The sequence below is a fragment of the Choloepus didactylus genome, chromosome 5 (assembly GCF_015220235.1).
Source record: "Choloepus didactylus isolate mChoDid1 chromosome 5, mChoDid1.pri, whole genome shotgun sequence".
Lineage (NCBI taxonomy): Eukaryota > Metazoa > Chordata > Mammalia > Pilosa > Megalonychidae > Choloepus > Choloepus didactylus.
In genome coordinates, this window is record NC_051311.1 from 91,890,473 (window position 1) to 91,916,661 (window position 26,189).

Here is a 26,189-nt window from a genome sequence, read left to right on the forward strand (position 1 = left end):
ACCACCCACCTACAAACAACTCCCTTTCATTTTAAGAATATGAGAATAGGAACAAGACTTGGCTGAGAAAACTAAGCCAGAAGTTTCTCCCTTTTGTAAATTTTATTAGATATTTCAAAGCTACTTGTAAGTAAAGAAAGTAATATGATGTTTTGCACACAATTTATGAATGCTGTATTTAATTTTTTGTTGTTGTTGTTGTTCAGTTGGCTTGTGTTTTTTTTAATTTTGTTTTTGTTTTTGCCATCCTTTAAGTCAGTGGTTTTGAATCTTGGCTCCACATTAGAATCACCTGGATTGCTCCATAAACTCGCAATCCCAGCTGGCATCCCAGACCAATTAAATCAGAATCCTTGGCAGGAGAGTCAGACAGCAGTAATATTTAAAGCTGCCCAGGTGATTCCAGTGTGCGGCAAGGGACGAGAATCACTGACCTAAACCAAAATGGCAAATTTAAAATAGCATTTTTACTGCTAAATCATGTTTCAAATTGTTCTGTATTTATACTGTATTTTACTGTATTGTGTTATATCATAAAGTTCACTAAAAAATAATCTCATCTCACTCTAATCATGCCCCTGCTACATCATTTCCTAAAAGTCTGTAATTGACTTTTGTTTTCAAATGTTTCTTTGTTATTTTCTCATGTCTTTTCTATGTGCCTCTTTTCAGAGACCTGTTTCTGTTAAGTTATAAACCAGTAATTCTGAACATCACTCTTTAGAATCATCTTAGACTGCTTTAAAAAAAAAGTGTCCGGCCCCACCTCCTTGAAGCTCTGCTCTGATTGGTCTGTTTTGTGGCCCTTGCCCTGGTGTTTGTTTGTTTGTTTTTGTTTGTAAAGCACCTGAGGAGATTCCTGGATCCTCCAGAGTTGAAAACCAATGTTTTAAGTATGTTGTGTACCTGCTATCTCACCATCTGAATCTCATGGGGAACTTTTTAAAAGTACAGAAAATTGCTGTGCCTAAAGAAGCAGAAGGAATTTTGAGGTTCTAGGAGAAGGAGAAATGAGGGAGTGGCAAGAGGCCTTCAGAGTGTAATTGAGGAATTCCTGATGCTGGGATAGCCAAAAGACTTTTAAGAATAAGGAAAAAGATGTCTAATACTTCAGTTTGTTTGCTCTGTTATGCTTCAGTGTAAACCCACTCTTCTGCCCTGAAAATCGCAGAGAAGGCCGCCGCACACCTGGGTACAGGGAGGCATTTCCACAGCCACACGAAGTGATGCCATTGCAGGGGCCCCACCCATGGAAACTAACTCAGTGGGTTCAGAATGAGGCAGAAACTGGAACTTCAAGGGTGATTGGACAGGTTGGTGGCCCCTGCATGTGGGCTAACAGTAAAATCAGTGGTGATGGTTTTTGCAAGAGGGAAAAAAACACAAGACTTTGATTCTTATTAGACCTCCCTCAGATCTACCTGGCCTGTCTTTTCTCTTTGAGTGGAGTGGCTCTAGGAGGAAGAAATTTCTGAAATTGGACAGAAGATGACCTAGAAGGAGATGTCATCAAACAAACAAAACAACAACAAAAAATAGAAGCAGGGTTTATGTTCTCTAATGTAAAATAACAGAGAAGCATAGAATACATTGTCAACAATTGTGATACACCAATCTACAGATTTAATTTGCCCACCAATTACTGAGCATCTGTTAAGAGACAAGGACTGAGCTAGAACCCAAATGTTCAGGGTGTGGTACTGCCTCAAGGAATTTACAGTCTAGAGGGATTAGAGGTAAGGCTTCCTAGAGAAGCAGAGACCAAACTGGGTTTTGAAAGATACAATGAGTACGGTGTGGGGAGAATGGAAGACAGTGAGGGAAAAGAAACCTCATCTTAGAGTGAATGGAACTCAGCAGAGGAAAATCAGGGTATGTTGCCTGTAGCATAATGTTTTGGAGGAGTTGGGGGTGAGTGGAAGCCACAAGGTAGCATTTGTTACGGATCAAAACTCAACTTGAGGGAATCCTGTATTTTATGCATGATTGCTTTGCAAATGCACAACTTCTCTAATAAAGGGGGAAAAAATAAACTTGATACATAGGCCCAGTCCTTCCTGGATATCATGATGAGGTCCTATAGTGACAATAAAAGTGTAGATGAGAGATAGCCTTGCCAGCCTCAAACAAAAGACATTCAATCTTTATTTGCCAGACTGTGCTCCAAAATCCTCTTTCTCCAGATTTAATTTACCATCCTTGTTTGTACTTGGTCACGTTTGCCACTAGCATTTCCTATTATTCTTAGTCCTTGAATTTTCAACCCTTTTTTGGTATAGATAGGCATTTATTTTGCCTGATGTTTTGTAGTTGATCACACAAGCCTGGGATAAGTTTGGATATGATTCTAGTTTAGCAGAAGCTTGACTTTTCGCTAATCTTGTTTTGACCAAGATTAGTGACGCCTCCCCCTGGTCATCACCAGGCACTTAACCGTGTCCTCCCTGACTCCTCTGCCGTCAGTACCTTGTTGGGCACAAGAGGTTCAGTTGTTGGTGATGCGATTCTGCATTTAATTTCTACTATGAAGTACCTAATTCAAACGCAGGCAAGTACAAAAGATCATCTGCTTATCATCCAGCTTAATCAAAGCTTAACATTTTGCTCTGTTTGCTCCAGTTCTTTTTTATAAAATAAAACATTACAGATACCGTTAGTTGAAGCTCCCCATCTTTCCCTTCCCAGTTTCCTCCTCCCTTCTCTCCAGAGGCAATATGCTACTCATAGGTTTTCTTAGGGTTTATTCTTTTTTAAATCATATTTTTTATTGTGGAATATAACATACATACATAGAAGTGCTAACTTTCCAAGTGTAATTTAACAAGTAGTTAGTGAATTTCAAAGAATGTTATGGGCTACAGTTCCACAGTTTCAGTTATTTCCTTATTGTTTAACATAACTTATATACAAAAAGGTTTGTAACTTTCAAAGTACGATTTAACAAGTCGTTATATAGCAAATTTCCAAAAATGTTGTGTTGCGGTAACATAGTTTCCGTTATTTCCTTATTGTGAAATATATATAGAAAAAGGTGATAACAATCAAATTACAATTTAACAAATAGCTATAGAGCAAATTTCAAAGAATGCTATGGGTTATAGTTCCACCATTTCTGTTCTTTCCTTCTAGCTATTCTAATACCCTGGCAACTAAGAAAAAGAAAATGATATAGAGATTCAGTACTCATAATCCTTTGTTAAATTCCATCTTGTCTGTTGCTGTGCCTTCCTTTAATTTAATCACTTTCCCAATCTTCAGGGATGTCTAGGCAGTGACCACCCTAACTTGTTCATGTTGGAAAAGGGTGTCAACATTATGGGAAAGGGGTTGCATCTGGCTGATGTTGTTGAAGAGGCTATTTTCTCTGGGTTTTGGGACTTAGCTGGCATAGGAGCTCTCTGGAGGATTTAAGTTTCTGTAGAGTAAACTTAGTGAATGAAACTTTTATAGAGTCTGAAATAGTGATCTGGGTATTCTTTAGGGTTTTCGGGACTACTGTTGACTTGGGCTTATCATACTGTGGCCATTTGGCATATCTAGCTGAAGCTTGCATAGGAGTAATCTCCAGGACAGCCTCTCAACTCCATTTGAAATCTCTTAGCCACTGAAACCTTTTTTTGTTGCCTTTCTTTTCCCCATTTTGGTCAAAAAGGCATTCTCAATCTCTCAATGCCAGGATCAGGCTCATTCCCAGAATCCATGTCCCATGTTGCCTGGGAGACTCATTCACTTAGGGGGTCCTGTCCCACGTCGAGGGGAGGGTGATGAATGCATTTGTAGAGTTAGGCTTAGAAAGAGAAAGTCCACGTTTTGGCAACAAAAGAGGTTCTCTGCAGGTGACTCCTAGGCATAATTATAGGTGGGCTTAGCCTCCCCTTTACAACCATAAGTTTCACCAGAGCAAGCCTCACAATCGAGGGCTTGACTTATAAAGCAGGGGGTTCCTAAGTCCACATAGCGTACGTTATGTCCACGATAATCCAGCCATATCTCACATTATCATCACTTAGTTGTACAGTTCTCATCACTCCATTTTAAACAATTCTCAGGACCCAAAACACCCCATAGCTCTTTTCAGCCCTCAATTATTTGTCCCTAGTATTTGTGTGGTACTAGTAAGGTATTCTTATTAATTATAGTTCCTAGTATGGGATAAGTAGATTTTTCCCATATACCATTCTGTTGTCAACTCTCTGTATCAGTGTCGTATCTTAGAAGTATATCATGCAAGCACCTATCTATATTTGTAGTGCTGATCTGTGGATATATGTCTTTAAACCTATTTGCCTTCAATGCAGCTCTGATACTTATAATCCCATTAACAAACAGTAATCACCCCATCCACTCCCATACCTTTGATTTCACCCTCATTAACATATCTGAACATATTAGTTTATCATTCCCCCTCATTCGCTTCATAGGTTTTTAAACTTTGTTTAAATAATTGCATTCTCTAAGTATTCTTCTGTGCCTTGCATTTTTATTGAAAATTAAGTTTTTGAAGTTTGTCAGTGTTCATCTATGTAGATTTTGTTCATTTCATTTAACTGCTACATAGTGTTCTACCACACAGTCAATTGCAGATAGGTAGGCATTTGTTTTTTTCCCAAGTTTTCACTGTTATAAAGCTGCAATGAACATTCTTATACCCATTTCTACTGTATAGACATATGGGTTTTTTTTTTAATCATGTTTTATTCATATTAGTGGTCACTATTTAGCAAAAAAAATTATCAGCCATGCTAATAGCCTTACACATGACAATACAGTCAACTTTAAAACAATAATATAACATTGCAGTGATGTTTTTAACCTGGAGCGTCTCACATAAGTCACTAGGGATTTCCCTTATTGAGACAGATAAGCCTCATCTCTGAACCATCAAATATTTTAATGAGTAATTCAGCTTGAATAAAGAATTGGAAAGGGAACTAATATATCTGCCAGAAACTTGGGTTCAGTTTCTTTACCCCACTGATTTTGTCCCCTCTTCTGTTCCCTTGACATAAAAAGTCAGAGCCTGCCTGATTCACTTCTCCCTTCATACAGACCTAGAGCCAACTAGATACAATATTTAGCCACTGAATTTAATATGCACGTTTATTAAAAGTATACAAATTACCCACTCACTGCCCCAGAGGGAATAAATAACATATACGAGTTTTTAAAATTTATTTTGATTTTATTTCATTTAGTAGTGCCTACTATTTGCAGAGCACTGGTCTTCTGGGCTGTTCATAGTCCTCAGAAGAACTTAAGTTCCACAAGAAGAGATGCTTAGGAATAAGCTTTCATAGGATTTCAGCATCTAAAATGGAGTTTTTATTTTCTCCCTTAGTGACACTAAGGAAATGCTCGTCTCCTGCTGTTGAAGGAATAATTTCACAGTACTATGGATCATGCTGAAGAAAATGAAATCCTTGCAGCAACCCAGAAGTACTGTGTGGAAAGGCCTATCTTTAGTCATCCAGTCCTGCAGGAAAGACTGCACAAGAAAGACAAGGTTCCGGATTCCATTGGGGATAAGCTGAAACAGGCATTCACGTAGGTGGTATTTTAACCTATTTTCTTCATTCTCTTCCAATTAGGAGAGAAGCAGGAGATATGTATAAAGGAAATCTGATTGCTGAAATGGAAAACAAAATAACTGATGGACCTTCGTGATTTACAAAGCTGTCCCCAGTGGATCAGGGATTAGATATTGGAGTGAGCACAGGCTTCATGATGTATTTCACCATATTAAATGGATTCCTACTATGCTTTACTTCTGTGTAAGGGTTTATGTAAACAACCCATTTCCTACTTCTCCACCCACCTTCAGAATATCCACTGCTATTCTTGTCTCCCAAGATTGTTCCAACCACTCTGTCTTGTTTTCCACCCCTGACTTCTACCCAATTTGGCCAGTGTCCTGACTCTTGTACTGCAGCACAAGCTGTCACGGGCCTTAAGCATCCTGCGCCTCTTCATTTTGGAGAGCACTTTACACAGCTTGCTGCAAGTCTGGAAATGTCAGAGCACATGGGCCTGACCTTATCCTATCGATTGTTCCCAAACTTCAAAACCAGACTACCTGAATGCTGCCTCATCTTCCGTAATCTTTGCTCATTTGACCTTCACAGTGACCCTACCCTCTAGATACCATCATCAGAAGAAGTTGAAAATGTAGACCCTGGAGCCAAACTGTCTGGGTTTTAGTCCTGGTCCCACCACCTAGCAGCTATGTGCTTCGGTTTCCTGCTCTGTAGAATGGGGATAATAATAGCATCTACCTCATAGGGTTACCAGGGGTTTAAATGTATGAACATATATAAATGAAAAGCATGTGGCAAACACTGTAGAAGTGATAGCTATTATTAGTATCTCAATTTTCTGAACAAGGGGGCTGGTATCAAATCTAGTTTGTTTCATTCAAATCGATGGTTCTTACCACAGTTGCCTCATGTTTTGCTTCCAAAATCTTCCTTTATCTAACTACCAGATACTCTTAATTGTTAACAACACTCTGTCAAATGTCATGCATGCTCCAATAATGTGTTACCTTTTGAATGGAATGAAGTGCTTGCTGATCACCAGAAGGAGTTGAGGCTGTCATGGTCGTGGTGGAGCTCACCTGTCCATACCATTATACAGTTATGTCTTTGATTGACAGCATAAACTGGCAAAAGGATTGGCTGAGGCCCAAACATAGTCTGTGTAGCAAAGCTAATTGGACCACATGGGGATTAAATGCAAGGCCTTGGTTTCATCCTTGGTGTCCTACCCAACCAAGACAACCAGACATGGACCCAGTCAGCTGCTGTACTCTAGTAACAAATGGTGTGTTGAATTTACCTTGTTAAAGACCCTAAAGCATTGAACACATGTGAATAATATCTATATAAAATTTCCTTTATTTTGTAAGGAGGGAAAAACTAAATGGGCAGATGCTGGTCAGTGGTTCCACCCTCAAAAATTAACTCAATTGGTAAATAACTTCCCCTACTTCACTTTTACACCAACATAGGAGTACACCAAGGATTTCATCTATTTAATTAAAAGCTTCTGGGATATCTCGATGACTCTGAAGTTAAGCTTTTATTTTTCATAGTCAATGGTAGAGCATTATCATGGAACCAGTTCAGATATCCCTGTGAAACAAAGATGCAAGAGGCAGCATTCCTTGCCCCTGATTTCTACTGAGTGGAAGGTTGTTCTCAGCACCGATTGTGTGTTTTTCCTTATCACTCCAGGATTTGAGGAAGGAACAGTGCTGTGGTGTGAATTTTACAGAGCTGGTCCTCATTTATAATTACTTCTGTGTTTCTTTGTCCCCCCAGATGTACTCCTAAGAAGATAAGAAATATCATTTACATGTTCCTACCCATAACTAAGTGGTTACCAGCGTACAAATTCAAGGAGTATGTGCTGGGTGACTTGGTCTCAGGCATAAGCACAGGGGTGCTTCAGCTTCCTCAAGGTTATTGTATTTATTTCTCTTTTTTATTTTCTTGCTACATCTCCTCAAATATTGCTTCACCTTTTTTTTTTTTTTTTTTTTGCTTATTTCATCATGATTGTAAAATCATATTTTTATTTTATTCTGATAACCTTTACCTGTCTCAAAGGATTGTTCAGAAACTAAACTTTTAACTCTCAAAAAGCCCCAGGGATATTAGTAATAGAAAATAGTGATACATCTGCAGATCAATGCCTTAAGGAACTGTCCAGGCATTGCCTTACCTCTTTCAAGTCATCACTCAATCAACATTTTGTTGTGGTGCTTGTGGTTAAGGTTCTTGACTTCTAAGTCCATAATCTGACTATAAGGAGCCATGATATACTGAGTTTCTTTGTAGCCCTGTGATTTTATTTATGGTATAAGAATTTAAGAAAATATTGATTTAGTCATCTTTATTTATTGAGCACTTGCCTGGCTTTCTGATAAGGAGAGAAACATGGAACAAATAAAAGCCCATGAGTATTTTTATTACCAATAATGGGAATGGCTGGTGTGGTGGACAGGGGCAGTCCTGCAGAGCCTTGTCAGGACATTTGGGATTTTAGCCTGAGCACACTGCAAAGTTTTCAGAGAGCTATAAGTAGGCAGTGACATAATGGGTTTACTCCGTAATGCTGTGTGGATAATGGAGTGGGTGGAAGGAAAGGGCACCCGAATGAATGTGGAGATGCCAGTTAGAGGTGACAGTGGCTCGTTGTAGGAAAAAGGTGTTAAGGGCTTAGACAACGTAGGTCAGGTGCCCAAAAATCTGTTCTCTTCTAGCCATTTTCCCAGACATTAATCCCCAAATGATCATTTTCCAAAAATCAATCCCCCTAATGATCATTTAATTGAGTTTTTAATTTTCCAAATCTCTGATTTCCTAAAATCTACTAGACAAAAGCCTTAAGCCAAGTTTAGGGCAGTTTTCCACAGCCATTTGGCACCATTACCCCCAGAATAGAGAGAGGAACAGATTCAAAGGCAGAGGCCAGGGCAGGACGAGGAGCAAACAAGGGCAGCACAGCATCTGAAACAGGGAGCAAGCTAAACTGGCCTTCAGTCACATTTGATGACAAAATAGAGCAAATGACTTAGCAGATGGGTGAGTGAACCTTTATCAACTCAGCACAAAAAAATCCTCCAGATTTTACCTAGTTGGGTTTCACTAAATGCCATTCCACAAGCTTATGTTCGACCAGTTGGCATCCTTCCATCTCGAACTAGGGTGGTAGCTGTGAAATAGCTGTGAAAATGGAAAGAATCGGAAAGATATCATGATGTGTTTTGTAAGTAAAATCAGGAGAACTTGTTGGATTTGTTTGTGGAAAATGATGAAGAGGGGCATGTCAAGAGTTGCTTTAATGTTTCTGGGCTGAGGAGTCAGATGTGGGACAGTGAGGACAAGCAATGGTCAAGAATAGCTTCCAGGTTTCCAGTTTAAGCACCTGATGGATGGAGATGCCAAATGCAACAGGAGAATCAAATTGAAGGATAGGTTTTGGGCATGTTAAATTTGAGAGGCTTGTGAGATAGACAAGTGGGCATTTCATATTTAATATGTGGTGGCCCCCAAAAAGAGGCATGGGCTACAGATATGAATTTATACAGATATAAATCTGAGAATTGCTGGCATATAGGTGGCCTTTAAATCATGGCACCAGACAAGACCATCTAGGGAGAGAATGTGGAGTGAAAAGAGAAGGAAGCCACAAACAAGCTCTGTCCAACATTAAAGACAAAATAGAGAAGAAGGAAACAGCAGAAGAGACTCAAAAGAAGTGTCTGGACAGGGGGAAGGACAGACAGGAGCGTGTGATATTACAGAAATGAAGAAATTATTTCAAAACAGGGAATAGTCCAGTAGGTCAGAGCTGCTGAGAGCCTTAAACCATCCCACAGTCAATCCTGTGTGGAAAGGTATTGTCTCTCCTCACCAGGAAATGAGGAGAGACACCGAAAGACAAAATATAGCAGAGACAGAGATCTAAGAGGAAACATAGTGCATTTCTTGGGGTTGATAAATGATTTAAATTGTAAAAAGAAAACTTCTGATTAAGCATGACAGATTTAATATGTGCTTTTATCTCTAATTCATTTTAAATCCCTCTAAAATGAAAGTAAAGGAGGGAAAAATGCTCTAAACTAGCAAGGACAAAGAGAATGAGAGAGACACAGTGGAGCAGAAATAAAAAAAAAGAAAAAGACAGCAAGCAGATGGACAAGTGACAACTGTATTATCAGAGTGGAGGAAGCTGAAATTTAGGTGCCTGCCCTGTGGGACACTGGGAAGGGTGAGAAATTGGAGACTCCAGTATCGTCAAAGATGGGAGTCAGGCAGAGGGCAAAAAAGCAAGGGGATTGGTTGAAAATCCATGTAAGAATTCAGTCCTTCAGGTCCCCACACGTACACCCTACAGAGGATGGGAAGGTGAAAATACTGAGAGATATAAGAGGATTCAGTAAAAGTCTGAATATTGAACTGTGAGCTTTTTTTTATGCAGCTAATTGAGAAGTAAAGAAACAGGGAGGAAGAATGTGAGGAAGGGAGGAAGGAAGGAAGGAAAGAAGTAGAGAGGAAAGAGAAAGAAGTGATGGTTTTTAATTATATTGTGGAAAACAAAATACAAAGGCTCATCCCCTCACCCTGCTCAGTTACAAAGTGCCTGTGATGAGACATAGCCCAAGATGAAATGTGAACTGTACCCAGAAAAAAGGCCTCTAAGGACAACTGGGGGCCTCCCAGTGGAAACGCTGGCTGGCCACCAAGGTGCCCTACAGTGAAGCCCATCAGAAACAGGGTGAGCCAGTGCACATGAAGCTTCTAGAAAGACAGAGACCAAACCAAACAGAAAAAAAGGAATAGGACAAAATTAAAATTTTTAAAACTATAATATCCTCAGTAAGATATAAAAACAAACTGAATCCATGAAACAAGAACAGGATGCTATCTTAAAAAAAGCATTCAGAGAATAAGGAAGACCTCTTAGAAATTAAAAATATGATAACTGGAATAAAATATTCAGTGGAAGGGTTGGAAGATAAAGTAGAGGAAGATAAATAAGTGAACAGATAAAAGAGGAAAGATAAGAACACCAGAGGATTGGTCCTCAATCCATTAGGAGTTCAAGAAAGAAAGAAAGAGAGCGAGCGAAAGAAAAAAGAAAGACGGGAGGGAGGAAAGAAGGGAAATTATCAAAGAATAATTCAAAGAAAAACTTGAGTTTTTGACTGAGAGTACTCATTATATACTCAGCAGAATAAATGAAAAAAATAACTTACAATAAGGCACATCTTGGTAAAATATCATAATAACAGGGAGAAATAGAAGATCCCAAAACTTGCTAGGAAGAAAAACAAAACAGGTCACATAATTATGATGTAACTAAGAAAAAGCTGAAAAGGCAGGCATGATAGAAACTCAGCAGTTTGTATCTAAAATTGATAAATTAAGAAATAACAATGCAAACATTATTTAGAACAAGGTTTCTCAACTTCAGCACCACTGACAGTGTTTGTTGTGGGGACCTGTTCTGTGCATTGTAGGACGTTTAGCATCCTTCCTGACCTCTACCCACTGAATGCCCCTAGCATCCCCACCCACAGTCATGATAATCAACGGAGCAAAATTGTCCCCAGTTAAGAATCACTGATTTAGAAAAATGGAGATAAACATTTTAGCCGAAAAACAGCTAAAAGAGTTGGAAGTGATTGCTCCTGAGGAATGGAACCTGGAGATGGAAAAGGATAAGGCAGAAGAATGCTGGTTTTCCTAAGAGCTGTTACTGCTGCTTGAATTTTAAACTAGGCACATGCATTTCTTTGCTAGAAATAAAATTTATTTTTTTTAAAAAAAGACATTAGAGTGACCATGTTATTACATATGAAATAAAGATGTTTTCCCATCTCTTCTTTTGCTAAAGTATTTTTCTTCTCAACCTAAGAGCACATTAAGTGAGAGTTTCCTAATTGTCCCAGAATTTGGGCTGATGTCCCCAAACTGTGAACAAAATGTGTTTGTTGCCTACACATTCTCAAGATTGACTCCAGACCACCTATGCAAAACAACCAGTGAATGAGACGCCAGGTCTCTAGGTGACCCTTAGTCCATTACTTCAACAGACTGAGCGGGGAGCAGGAAACTGATATACAAGATTTGAAATGGGAATTTTTTGAGAGAGATGAAAACTCTATCTATGTATTTCCCCTCCAGCTAACATCAGGTGAGGAAAGACTGCAAGAGAACCACTCAGAATGTTTGAACAAGTGTCCCCTGGAGTTTGTAGAGACTGCTGCCTAATTCTTGCATGAAAAAAAATAAGTCTGCAGATGTAGTGATAGCAGAATGAAGAGAGAGCCCTTCATGTGGCTCTCTGCATGCCAGAGTTTCTTGGGGGTAAAGCACAGTAAGTTTTTACTTCGGGGTAAAGGACAGCTGGGCTCTCTGGGTGGTAATCAGGCTTTGCTCATCTGAAAGATACTCTGCCTAAGAAGACTGCCTACAGGAAGAGCATCTGCTAGGAGAAAGATCCTGGTGTGCCTTCTAATAGATAAGGGGCCGAGGGAAGAATCTTAGGGTCTGGGGGAGGGGCCATTGCATTGGCCGGGGAATAGTCGCACGGGAGTTCCTAATTGAAGAGAGAGAACACCCCATTAGTGGAAGAGCCAGCATTTGGGCATCAGCACCAAATTACAAATGCACCTGTCAAGTAAGACATTTTCTGCCTTAGCTAATATATTAGTTAGGGTTTTTGTAGGAAAACAGAACCAACAGGAGCTATCTGTAAATATGAGATTTTATAAAAGTGTTCACACAACTGTGGGGTTGCACGAGTCCAAACTCCGTAGGTCAGGACACATGAGTCCAAATTCCGTAGGATAGACCACAAGCTGGCAACTCCGATGAATGTCCTTGATGAACTTCCGAGGAGGAGCTGGCTGACTGAAGAGTGACTGAAGGCTCTCTCTCTCTTCTCCCTTAAAGGTTTTCAACTGATTGGATTAAATCCAACTGATTGAATTTTCTCATTGTGGAAGCCACTCCCTTCTTGATATAATCAGCCACAGATGAAATCAGTTGACTGATGATTTAATATATCAGCCTTCTGGTTTATTGACCAGCCACAAATGTCCTTGCAGTAATGGTTAAGCCAATGCTTTCTTGATCAGACAACTGACTACTACCACCTGGCCAAGTTGACATATGAAGCTAACCATCACAATCCACCCCTTGTCAACTTGGCACCTATACATGTCATCTTAAACTGTACTTAATCTCTAAATAGAACACAATAACAGACATCTGTTTTGTCTAACAATACACAGCTGTCCTGTGTACAACCAGAAACACACTAAATATCTCCAGAATAGGGTACAAGTCCTTGCTTGGGTTCCATTCACTCTTAAACTTGATATCCTATAACTTAAATATATCACAGTCCTCATTTCTGTAACTGGTCATGTGGTTGTAGTTCAGACAATAGGACTTTCCACAAATCATTTCTGATAAGTCCATCTCCAGTCCTGGCTTGTACTGAAATGGCTGGCTGATTCCAGGTTTATTAAACTTCACATAGTGCACTATCCTCTGGGGTTTCACTTTCTGGGAGCCCAGAGTTTTCCAGATCATCAATTTCTGGTTTCTTTGTACCCAAGAGTTCAGTTCTCAGCTTTTCTCTTTCCTCTCACATTTTATGATAAGCTGCAAGGAGAAGCCAGGCTGCATTTTCCACACTTAGTTTGGAGATCTCTTCAGCTAAGTATCCCAGCTCATTGCTTTCAAATTCTGCCTTCCATCTGACACTAGGGCTCAATTTTACCAAATTCTCCACCACTTTAAAACAAAGATTGCCTTTCTTCCAGTTGTTTAAGACCTCATCAGAAGTATCTTTAGAGTCCATATTTCTACCAACAGTATCTTTAAAGCAGTCTAGGCCTTTTCTATCAAGCTCCTCACAGTTCTTCCAGAATCTTTCCCTTACCCATTTATAAAGCTGTTCCAACATATTTGCAAACTCAGCAGCAATCCCACTTCTCTGGTACCAAAATCTGTTCTGGTTTGCTAGAGCTGCTGTTATGCAAAATACCAGAAATGGATGTGCTTTTATAAAGGAGGTTTATTTAGTTACAAATTTACAGTCCTAAGGCCATAAAAGTGTCCAAACTAAGGCATCAACAAGAGGATACCTTCACTGAAGAAAGCCCGATGGCATCCAGAACACCTCTGTCAGTTGGGAAGGCACGTGGCTGGCGTCTGCTGGTCCTTTGCTCCCAGGTTGTGTTTCAAAATGGCTTTTTTCCAAAATGTCAGCTCTTAACTCCTGTGTTTCCGTGCTTCTTTCTCCTAGGTCATTTCTCTCTAAGCATCTGGGGTCTTCTGTTAGCTTCTCTGGAGCAGACTCTGGGCTTCATCTCCAAACGTCCTTGGAGCTTAGCATCTCCAAACATCCTTCTGTCCTCATCTCCAAGCATCTCTAAGTGTCAGGGCCAGTGTTGCTCCTGAACTCTCTTAAGTATTCCAGTAACCAATCAAGGCCCACCCTGAATGGGTGGGGCCACACCTCCGTGGAAATAATCTAATCAACAGGTCACACCCTAATCAAACACTAATAAGTCTGACCCCACAAGATTGCGTTAAAGAACGTGGCTTTTCTGGGGGACATAATAGATCCAAAGTAGCACATCTAATTTGTGAGAGAATAAACTAGAAAAAAAGCCACTCCCTGGTAGAAAAGGAGGTAGCAAGTAAACTGTCTCTGCCTGGGTTCTGCAAGCACAAAAGTAGGATTACATGTAGGATTGGAGTGGAAGTGTGGGCAGGTTAAATCGCATAAATTTAAATTAAAGTGGTTTTCACTTGCTCATTAGAGATAAAGAACCAAAAGGAAAATACATGCAACCCCTCTGTTTCCTAACGAACTCTCCATTTCTCTTTGGTTTTTAATCCCACAGGTTTAGCCTTTGCAATGTTGGCAGCTGTCCCTCCGGTGTTTGGCCTGTACTCTTCATTTTACCCTGTTATCATGTATTGTTTTTTTGGAACCTCCAGACACATATCCATAGGTAAAGCTTATATTTGATATTTTAGTACTCTTCCTTTGGATTTCCAAGCTTTGTAGTATGCCAAAGAAATAGCATTGCTCTTATTATAACATCTGTTTAATAATTGCTTATTATTATTGCATACACAATAGGTGCTTTAAAAAAATAGCTCGCCCCTACCCCAAGGTTCCTAGAACTAATAGTTTTGTTATAATCTTGGGATAATCAAAAGAGACAATATCCTTGTGTAAAAAGTTCAGTTGTTGAAATCTGAAGTGAAATGCTTTACTTGATAATACAATTTGCTTGTGTCTAGCTTTTTAAAATTTTGTTTTAACAATGGCACTTCAGGTTCCTAATTCCTGTGCATGTATTAGATTTGTATTACATTTAGATTCTGAATTGTAGATGTTTTCTCTTTAGTCTATTTAGGATCAGATGCATCTGGATTTCATAATAGTGTTTGTGCTGCCTGAGGCTACCACCAGTACATACACACACACACACACACACACACACAATGTTTCAGCTGTCTATTGCTGTGTAACAAATACCCCAAACCTTAAAACAACAACAATCATTTTATTATCTCTCACAGTTTCTTTGGGTCAGGTGTTCTAGAAGGGCTCATCTGGCCAATGGTTCTGGTTCAGGGTCTCTTATGCAGCTGAGAGTCAGATGGTAGCTGGAGCAGCTGAGAGGTAGCTGAATATCTCTGTCTCTGTCTCTGTCTGTCTCTGTCTCTCTCTCTCTCTCCATATAGTTCCAGGGTTTCTCCGCATGGCCTGGTTTGGGCCGCCTTGTACATGGTGGCTCAGGGATCCAGCCCAATTATTACAGCTCTCAAGGCAGAAGCAGTATTACCCTTTATTACCTGGCCTTGAAAGTCACACAGTGTCACTTCTGGTACACTGATTTGGTTATTAGTGAGTCAAAAGCCCACCCTGATTCAAGGAGAAAAGAACAAACTTCACCTCTAGATGGGGAACTATCAAAGTCCCAGAAAAGTATATAAGATGGAAGATGTTCTTGTGGTCATTTTTGGAAAATACAATCTGCCACACACAAATTACGTACACACCAAGAACAGTATGCTAAAGGGATAGCCACACAATTTTATTTCAAAGGTGACTTAATTCAAAGATGATATCTCTGGCCTTATTGGCAAGAACCAAATTAGATACACTAAAAACAGTGTCCTTAAGTTCCTAACAGTGATCATAATGCTTCATTATTTCAGGTCCTTTTGCTGTCATTAGCCTGATGATTGGTGGTGTGGCTGTTCGATTAGTACCAGATGATATAGTAATTCCAGGAGGAGTAAATGCAACCAATGGTACAGAAGCAAGAGATGCCTTGAGGGTAAAAGTCGCCATGTCTGTGACTTTACTTTCAGGAATCATTCAGGTAAAACTCAAAAATGGAGAAATGGGCTTTCATTTGTTCGTGTAATAAATTTTCTATCAAAGCACTCTTGGCGGGTCTTACTACATGGTGACAGGGTCAGCCAGCAAAAATCCAGAGCTCAGGGTTCATAGCACGCTGCAAGCACCAGCTCTACTGCATGCCTATTTACCACTGGTATTGTGAGCAACTAGCAAGCTTTGATTGGGTACCTTAGAGACCCCAAAAGCAAGACAAGCTTGAAACAGCTTGGAAGGAACAGCAAGTGATCATGCTCCCTGGTCTTGGGACATGAGAAGGTACAAGCGCTGACCAGTGCTTTTTGGGGCTCTGAGCCACTCTCAACCTTGCGTTGTTTTCTCTATAGCCAGTGATTGATTTGTTGGTTACTTAACTGCTGTAGGTACAAATGTGTAGTGCTAGAAAGCGATCCAGGAAGAAGCTTTGTAATATTTTCTGTTGGTTATAACTTGTTGACCTGTCATGTGATTTATTTGTTTTTTGTCATTAAAAAAAAATAGTTTTGCCTAGGTGTCTGTAGGTTTGGATTTGTGGCCATATATCTCACAGAACCTCTGGTCCGTGGGTTTACCACCGCGGCAGCTGTGCATGTCTTCACCTCCATGCTTAAATACCTGTTTGGAGTTAAAACAAAGCGGCACAGTGGGATCTTTTCAGTGGTGTATGTAAGTAAGCAACTTCCTGACTTACTGGTGCTCATTTGTCCTTGTTTGTTTGTTTGTTTGTTTGTTTCTCCCTCCCTCCTCTCTATATCTCTTTTACCTTCAAGTCTCATTTTTCTTTTTATCCAAGAATTTCTATAAAAGAGAAACTATTCAGTTATTCTTAGGCTTTTCTGAGAAAAGCACTACAAGGAGAATTAAACCTGAAATCCTATTTTATTAATATGGGATGCTGCCTACTTTACAAGGAATTTTTTTAAAGTCTTTACTTGGTGGCTGCTCCTTAACCCTAATTAGCTGGAGAGACCACTTTTCTTAAAACCAAATTATGTTCTCTTTGGGAACTAACAAATAATTTAAAAGCATAGTAGAGAACAGAGCTCTTTCAAACAGTGCAAATTCAAGCAGACAAGAAAAAAATACATAAGGAAATAAAAAATTTTACTCACACAATTAACCAGTTTAATAAAATATAGATAAACCCTTGTACCCAGCACAGAGAAAATAGAAATTATTTGCAAGTACATATGGAACATGACAACAACTGATCATGTCACAAATTCTGAAAACTCAATATTTTTTCACACAGTGCAGTATCATTAGTAATCAGTAATTAAATATAGCATCAAAATACCTACCCTTTTGGAAACAAAAAAAAAAATTCTAAGTAACCCATGAATAAAGAGGAAATATGAAATAATTAGAACCAAATGACAGTGAAGATACTACACATTAAAACTTATGTGATGCTACTAAAGCTATCCTTGGAAAGAAAGGCCACTAGCCTTTGTAGGTATATTAAATATCCACACTGTACCTAGGCACATGCTGGGGACTGAAATGCTGCAGTGAGCCAAGCAGATATGGCCCTTGCGCTCTAGGAGCTTTCAGTCCAATGGGAAGACAGATGGATAAAAAACCATTCATCATATAAATATGTAATCTATTACAAATGATGTTAAGTGCTGTGAGGAAAAGATATGTTTGCTGTGAAAGTTGAATAGGAACTGACAACAAGGAAGTGACATTTAAATTGAGACTTTTATTAGAATGGAATAAAACTGTAGGAACATCCCCTAAAAATTCTTAGTGCTGGTAATAGCCAGTAACATAGATTTCTCTAAATGCCTTGTCACAAAGAGAAATGCAACATGCAGTTACTCTGAGTACACTGTAGGCATGTCATGGGAAACGATATGTGGTCTGAGCTTAGTGGAGAGTCTGTTTTCCTGAGTTTCATGGGAGAACTGACTGTATTTGGAGTGCCCAGACTGCAACCACAGGATATAATTACGTGCCTTTCTTCTCTGGCTCTCCTGGTCTCCTTTGCAGACATCAGCATTCACTTGACTTCAAAGCCCACCTGAGTTCTCTTTCATCTGCTAATGACCATTTCTCCCTCTTTCAGCTCCTGAAAGCTTTTCTCTGTGTTTATTTTTTGATTAATGTAGTGCTGTTGCCCCCCTAATTCTTTCCTACTGCTCAGGACTCACTTTCAGGGTTACTTTTCTGAATTTTATAATACTCACTGGGACATCAGTGTATCAGCACCATAAGGGGACAATGACAAAGGTAATCCATGATCCTGGACATGGTCTAACAAGGGAGGAGAGAAAGCTCAAAAGGAAATTATTGGGACATATGAAAAACTGGAATACGGACTGTAGGCTTTAAATCAATGTAAAATTTCTTGAACTTGATATCTTTACTTAAGATGGATATATATAAGTGAATATCCTTGTTCTTAGGAAATGTAATGGCAGTGTTAAGTGTTCAGAAAGCATGATGTATACAACCGGTACTCAAGGGTTCAGAAAATGGATTGATAGATGGATTAATAGATTGATGGACAGATAACTGGAACAATAGGCAAACATGGCAAAATGTTAAAATTAGTAAATCTGGATATCTGGAGGTATAGAGGTATGTTAGAGTTCCCCAGTGATGGTCGTATTGTTTTTCTACCTGTCCTGTAAGTTTGAAAGCATTTCAGAATAGTTTAAAAAAAAAAACAACCTACAGAATTATTGGATAAGAATTACAACTATAGAATTGTATTATTGAGTAAAAATGCCTCCTAACTGGTAGAAGCTACAAGGAGAGAGATTTCAACATTAGCACTTTTAACTAGAAGTGCCCAATAACAGAACGGCTGGTCTGAATTAGGGCACTAGAGAGTCTCTGTTGATTCAGGGGCAATTTCTTGATATAAACATCCAGTGTTTACTGTGTTACAGAGTACAGTTGCTGTGTTGCAGAATGTTAAAAACCTCAACGTATGTTCCCTAGGCGTCGGGCTGATGGTTTTTGGTTTGCTGTTGGGTGGCAAGGAGTTTAATGAGAGATTTAAAGAAAAATTGCCGGCACCCATTCCTTTAGAGTTTTTTGCGGTAAGTCAACTCAAAATGATGACCTGTTCAACTCTACAGCATATACACCCAACTGTTTCCTTGAGGGATTTCATAGTGGGTAGGGGAGGATCAGGGAGTTATAGGGTCTTTTTTTCTTTTAGTTCTGCCAAGAGAAGGTTAGAACTTGTCAGAGGGAGCTTTAACAGATACACTGAAAAACAAACAGTAAGAAGAAAAGGCATTAAAGTGTAGAAATAAATGATTTTTAAAATACATGTGAAGGCCATACATGAAATATTTAACATTAATTTTCTCTGAGTGGTGGGATTATTGAAGATTTGTTTTCTTCATATTTATATTGTTTAATTTTTAAAATGATGAACACATACTAGTGTAATAAACTGCAAAAATATAGCTGTTTCCATTTTGAAAAGAGTGAAAGACAGTTTCCCAAAATGTCCCAGATCTGGCAGTCCTAGGCCAAAAGAAATAGTTCCATTTATTATATTATATATTAGTATTTTAATACTTAGTATTTGTTTCTAATACTCTAATAGCTGTTCATAAAAATAATGCACAAAAACCGAAAGAAAAATATTTTATTTCATTCTTAAGTAGCAAGTATTTATTAATGGGATGTATGTGCCTGGTGGGAACTGCACAGCTACTCAAACCTTAGAATCAGATTGGTCACCATTACTCCCATTTCTTGTTCCACACCGAGTGTTACATGGTACCTTCTTTTTATCCCAACGAGCACTGGAAACCCAGCATTGCAAACGTAAGGTGTTATTGAAAGGAAAGTAGTGTGAACTAATGTTGAAAGTGTTGACCTACCTCAAACTGGAAGTTTGCACAGTGTCTGACAGATGTCATCAAGTTTCCTTTGGAGCTTTTTAATATCCCGCAGTATCCCTGTGAGTTCCCTTTGGCACCCTGGGCCCCTTGGGGCATAGTATGAAAATTACAAGAATAAGATAAGAAGAAAAGGTGTCTGGTCCAAATTTAGCAAAAAGTTCCGGCTACAGAAAGAACTAGCAGGCATAGCTCACAAGGAAGCCAATTCATTGAGCGTTTTCCTTGCTTTGGTCTTGTCCTTATCCCAGCAGTACCTTTTAACAGGCTAACGGGACTATCTCTTGCTATTTTAAAACCCGTTCTCTCATTGGGGCTGGACACAGAGTAAATGATGAAGGTTTCCTTTCCTGGCTTGGGTTACTAGTTCTGTCCACTTCCCAGCTCCTCTTTAAAGAATCCTTATTGTTTCCTAGGGGAATGGTTTTCCAGAATTCTATCATCATTACAGTCTTTCAATAATTTGTTAAACCAGCGTGTTTTAAACTTCTTAGCTAAGTCTTCCTTTGAGCGGAGAAGCCACACTGGAGAGTTTGGAGACCAAGTCCTCTTTAAACACAGAATTTCTTTTGTGTCATAAAAACATTTCTTGAGTTTTGCATTCTATTTCATAATGCATCCTGCTTGTGTTGCCAGGAATACCCTGATAGGCTTTGTATCACTGAATAAAATTGATGATCCAGGAACTTGGGCCATATTTACCCTGTGGATTTGAACATTCTGGGTACCCACCTCCCCACCCCCATTTGAGATCCCCCTACAAACGCAATGAAGGGTGCAAACATAATCGCCACCAACAGGAAAAGGGCATTTCATCAAAGGGGCCAGAAACACCTGTGCCCTTGGTCTCCCAGGCTGCTGTTTCTGATAGTAAGTTTACCGTAGTGTTGGTTTTCCACAGCAGCTGCCACTCTTGAGGGACTGGCTCCCTTCCCAGGCCAGCTCTGATTCCTTCTCTCCCGGAGAACCCACTACGAAAGTTCTATAACAATAGTTCTCAGAAATGAAGACAATCATCTTGCCCTCTGATATTTTTCTCTTCTTATATAGCTCACTAAAGATGGTACTTCACTCCCCAGATAAATCCAGGATGGCCTTATGCATCATGCCCTTCCACTCTGGCCCTTACTCTGTGGCTGAAATGAGAGAGGACAAGTAAGGGGGCTCTGGTAGAGACCCCTCACCACACACGGTGCTGCTCTCCTCAAAGCAGGGTCTGCAGGAAGATTCTAAATCCAAACATACACTTTATAAGGATGCACTGTCATTGTACACCCTCGCAGTACATATTTCAGTGTCCTTTATCTGTGATATCTTGGCCAGAGACACATTTCACCTGCCCCCGCAGCAAAGCCAAGTCCTGAGAGGTTTAATGGCCTCTTTTGGTTGCGGTCAACTAGCCAAACACCTCAGTGTGGAACAGAAAAATGTAAGAAGGAAAGGATTCCAGGCCACAAGGAAACCGTAGCGTCCATTTTATGGATGGAGTAGAATCGCTGAAAGAAGTTAAAATGGCTGGAAGGAACTATAATTCTTCTTTTTAAAAATTGAACGTTAAAGGCTAACACATTCTTTGAAGCTCATTTTTGTGGCATTTGAATTTTCGTCTGTAAAGGTACATTTGGATTTGTGTCTGTTGTAGGTGGTCATGGGAACTGGCATCTCAGCTGGGTTTAACTTGAAAGAATCATACAGTGTGGATGTCGTTGGAACACTTCCTCTGGGGTAGGAAAAATATTGTTACATAACAGCGTGACTGGAATAATCAATGGATATATTGTTGTTGTTACCTCCTGCTGTAGTGCTCGTGCAGTGAAAAGTAATCTCTTTTTTTCTCTACGTATCAAATAGCTGAGGGTTTGGGGTTTTTCGTGTTTGTGGTGTTTTGTTTTGTTTTCCTATTGTTAGCACTTAACAGTTTTTAAAAGATCTCTCGGGGTGGCAACAGAATTAAGAGCTTGGACTTTAGCGTTAGAAAGACCTAAATCCTAGCCTGCCACTCACCAGCAACATGACCTCAGGCCCCTCACTTACCCTCTCAAAGCCTCGGTTTGTCGTCTGCCAGGTGAGCGTGGTAATCAGCACCTACGGCGAGGGCAGCGCAGAGCTGCAGGAGATGATGTGTGTAAGGCGGTTAGAGGAGGCACTCAGGACATGGTAACGTTCTCGGGCTGGCTATTGCAACTAGTTTTCTAGTTTCAAATCACATATTACTTCTTTACTTCCCCTATTCTCTTTTCTCTCACTTTTAAAAAATGTATTATTCTCTTCATATTGGAAGGAGCAAGAGTGGCTACCAGCCAGCAGTCCCTCTCTGTCTGTCTGTCTCTGAGTCTCTTTCTGTCTCATTTACTATCTTTCTCTTTCTCTCGCCACCCTCTTCTCTCTTTCCAAAAGAACCTCTAAAATAGAGTTGGCCACTTGCCCAGATGTTGGACACTGATGGACACTTTACGCTCAGTCAGGCCTTGCCCTCTGGTCCCATCTTAGAGTCTCCTGGGAAGTGAAGGGAGCAGATGTGGCTCTTAAGCCCCCTGGAGCAAGTGCCAAGAGAGGAAGAGTACACTCTACGTATAAACTTTTAAACAATAAATTGGTATCATGAACATGTTAGTTACAATAATTCAGTGTAAAGCTATACTACAGCATTCACATCTTACTTTCTTATTTGGATTTATCATTTATAAAATATTTTATATCCACTATCTCAGCTCACAATAACCCTATTGACAATATTGATTATTATCTCCATTTTACAGATATGAAAGCTCATTTATTCTGCATATGTTTATTGACTGCCAGGGACACAGCAGTTAAAAACAAGCACACAAGCAAAAAAGTCCCTGCCCTCCTGGCACTTATGGTTCATTGACAGATGATAAACCAATAGACAAATAGTGAGAAGTGCTATGAAGAAAAGTGAACCCAGGTGAGGGGTGGAAGGCCAGGATTGCTGTTTTAAGTGGGGTGTCAGGGAGGGTGATCTCTGAGAGACATGAATGAGGTGTGCAGCTGGCTGGTGAGTCCCAGCCTGGATCCAGAGCTCAGTCTCCTGATACCTGTCCTCTGCTCTTTGCACTACCTCACACTTAGGTCACCAACATAAACAGTCAGGTGGTAACAAATAGATAATCATATTCACAAATAATTTGATTAAATGCGAACTGCTTACACTTGATTTCTGTTTTTTAAAAATACACCAAGAGATTAAACTCCACATGCTACCATGATTTCTACCTAATACTTTTCATTCCCTATTTCATTGTACCCAAATGCTTTCCCCCTCTATGTGAGAGCTAAACTTTATTTTAAAAATAAGAACAGTTTGCCTTTCTGGAACTTGACTACCCAGAAACCTTGTGTTAACTGCAACATTGCCCAAAACTAAGTAGGAAACAAATAATACCCACTGTTCCGGTTTGCTAATGCTGCCATTTTGCAAAACATCAGAAATGGATTGGCTTTTATAGAGGGAGTTTCTTTGGTTGCAAATTTACAGTCTGAAGGCTATGAAAATGTCCTAATGAAGGCATCAACACAAGTATACCTTCACCAAGGGTAGGCCAGTGGTGTCCAGATATGTGTGTAAGGTGGTTAAAGGAGGCACTCAGGACATGGTAACGTTCTCGGGCTGGCTATTGCAACTAGTTTTCTAGTTTCAAATCACATATTACTTCTTTACTTCATCTATTCTCTTTTCTCTAACTTTTAAAAAATGTATTATTCTCTTCATATTGGAAGGAGCAAGAGTGGCTACCAGCCAGCAGTCCCTCTCTGTCTGTCTGTCTCTGTCTGAGTCTCTTTCTGTCTCATTTACTATCTTTCTCTCTGTTAGCTGGGAAGGCACGTGGCTGGTGTCTGCTAATCTCAGGTTGTGTTCCAGCTCCACTCTCAGCTACTTGTGTTCTTCAAAGTATCTCTCTTGGTTGCAACACCTCCTTCTGTCTGTGAACACTTTCATAGGACTCCAGTGATACAATTAAGACCCACCCTGAATGGATGGGGTAACATCTCCATGGAAACACCCAATCAAAGGATTCCAACCTAATCAAAACACTAATACATCTGCCCCCAAAAGATTGCATCAAAGAACATGGCGTTTTGGGGGCCGTAATACATCCCAGTCGGCACACCCACTGCCTACCTATCTGTGTATCTATGTACAATCATACTGTTTGAATTCTCTTTGAGTCATATTGCTGCATAACAAAGCACCCCAAAAATAGTGGTTTAAAATAACTATTTCAGTCTAGCTTGGACTCAGCCAGGTTATTCTTCTGTTGGTCCCACTTGGGGTGTCTTATGCAGCTGCAGATGTCTGAAGGTGCAGAAGATGCTGGACAATCCAAGAATGCTGCCCTCACATGTCTGATGCCTCGGCTGGAGGAGCTGGAGCAGCTGAAGGCCAGCTGGCATCTTCTCCACATGGTGGCTCCAGCTGGGTGGCCAGACTTATTTTCATGATAGCTCAGGGCAACAAGAAATGAAAACGGAAGTTGCCAGTCCTCTTAAAGCACTTGTACAAGGTCACTTCTGCTACATATTGTTGGTCAAAGAAAGTCTCAAGGCCAGCCCAGAATCAACAGGAGGAGAAATAGATCCCACCTTTAGATGGGGGGAGTGGCATGCACATGCAAGGATGGGAGGAATTGTTGGTGGCCATGTTTGAAAGCAAACTACCACACTTACCCACACACATGCATGGATACCTGCATGTGGCGGTGCTCAGAAAGTGACAAGTGACTATTACAGATCCCGGTCGTGCTACATGTCCTGTTTCTTTGTTTACCTGCCTTACCCCAATACATCCTTTTCTCATATTCTTATTCCTTGGGCCCAAACCTGCTGCTAGGCCTTCCTTTCCAGTTGACTATTAGGCAAAATACAAGAGAAAGACAACACATTTTATTGTCAGACCTTTTGAGTTTGACTCCCTGCTCCACCTTGGGTAAATGACTTAATATCTACAAGCATTTGTTTTTTCCCCCTATAGATTGGGATAATAAGGGCACCCATTTAAAATAGGATTGATGTATGTAAAGCATCTAGCCCATCATCAAGGCTTAATAGATGTCAGGTTCCTTTCCCTTCCTCCCCTTCCTTTCCCTTACCCCAGAATTGAGACATCCCTTCCATCACTGTGATATGACATATTAAGGGAAGTAGGCATAGGGAGGTGGGTCCTTTGTGGTTTTTATTGTAACTGATAGAAGAGCTGTTTGGCCTTGTACAGATTGTTTAACCCCATTTTGCCTCATTTGCCTTGTCTGTAAAAGGGGGATTATAATGGTGCCTTGCTGACTGGGTTATTGGAGATAATTAAATGAGCACAGAACTTGGCATAAAGGATGCTCATAATAAATGTTTGTTATGATAATAATTGTTATTGTTAATAAGTTAACTGATTATTGTTATTTGCATTTAGTCCAAAGCTTTGAATTAGGGCAGGATGCCTTTGAAAATCCCCATTGCCCTTTCCCCCATAACATTCCAGGGAATCTCTATTCTGTTCCTTTAGGACAAGGGTCCAAACTGCAAGCATAGGGCCACAAATCTGGGTTCTCAATTGTAGGGTTCTAGGATCATGCTTTTGGCTTCTCCAGATTCAAGGAATGCCCAGGATGAGGCTCAAGGAGTGAGTATGATCTTTGTACTGTACTTTTCCCATGTTAGAAACTCATGCACAGGGATGATAACATGGGAAGGATATCTGATGGTGCTAAGACAGTAATTATCCTCTAAGATAGACCCATCTGACACCCTCTGGACTCTAAGGCTTTGTTTGCTTCAGATATCTTATGACATCTGAGCACTTTTCTTTTTCCTGGTTCTGTGTCTTGCTTACACTTGCCACACAGAATGCCATGAGGTATGGGCTTGCTCCTTTTATAAATAAAACGGCATCTGATCTCTGCTGACAACCCATCCAGGTAGAAAACTGGTCCTCTGGGGTTGGGCTTGGAAAGAACCTCTGCTGGTGAAGGAGGGTCTTCTTTTTTGCAAAATCAGCTAGCAAGTATCCAAGCTTTGATCACCTCATTTGCAGCTCAGTTTTTCCCAATGGTCACAACACCCAGGTGAACATCACCTTGACCTTTCAGGCTACTACCTCCAGCCAATCCAGACACCAGCCTCTTCCACCTTGTGTATGTAGATGCCATTGCCATAGCCATTGTTGGATTTTCAGTGACCATCTCCATGGCCAAGACCTTGGCGAATAAGCATGGCTACCAGGTTGACGGCAACCAGGTAAAATCAATTTTCTGCATATGTTTCATAGCAGTACAACCATCATGTTGTATTATGGAAGGTGAATGAACTAGATTTGTCTATCTTGGTAGAAAAATTGTTCATGATGAATGTGTTTGGAGCAGA

At 40.0% G+C, this 26,189-nt stretch overlaps 1 protein-coding gene across 2 annotated transcripts in view; it reads left to right on the top strand.

Annotated features, from left to right (window-relative positions):
* The window catches only part of SLC26A5 (solute carrier family 26 member 5), a 52,793-nt gene that overhangs the window by 16,169 nt on the left and 10,435 nt on the right, over nucleotides 1-26,189 (top strand). For both annotated transcript variants that reach the window (XM_037837469.1, XM_037837470.1), the window contains exons 3-10: nucleotides 5,339-5,544; nucleotides 7,320-7,459; nucleotides 14,432-14,542; nucleotides 15,762-15,928; nucleotides 16,447-16,611; nucleotides 18,846-18,998; nucleotides 21,457-21,539; nucleotides 25,916-26,063. In XM_037837469.1, the coding sequence (XP_037693397.1) occupies nucleotides 5,393-5,544; nucleotides 7,320-7,459; nucleotides 14,432-14,542; nucleotides 15,762-15,928; nucleotides 16,447-16,611; nucleotides 18,846-18,998; nucleotides 21,457-21,539; nucleotides 25,916-26,063 (1,119 nt within the window). In that variant the 5' untranslated portion in view covers nucleotides 5,339-5,392. The remainder of the gene's footprint in view (nucleotides 1-5,338; nucleotides 5,545-7,319; nucleotides 7,460-14,431; nucleotides 14,543-15,761; nucleotides 15,929-16,446; nucleotides 16,612-18,845; nucleotides 18,999-21,456; nucleotides 21,540-25,915; nucleotides 26,064-26,189) is intronic.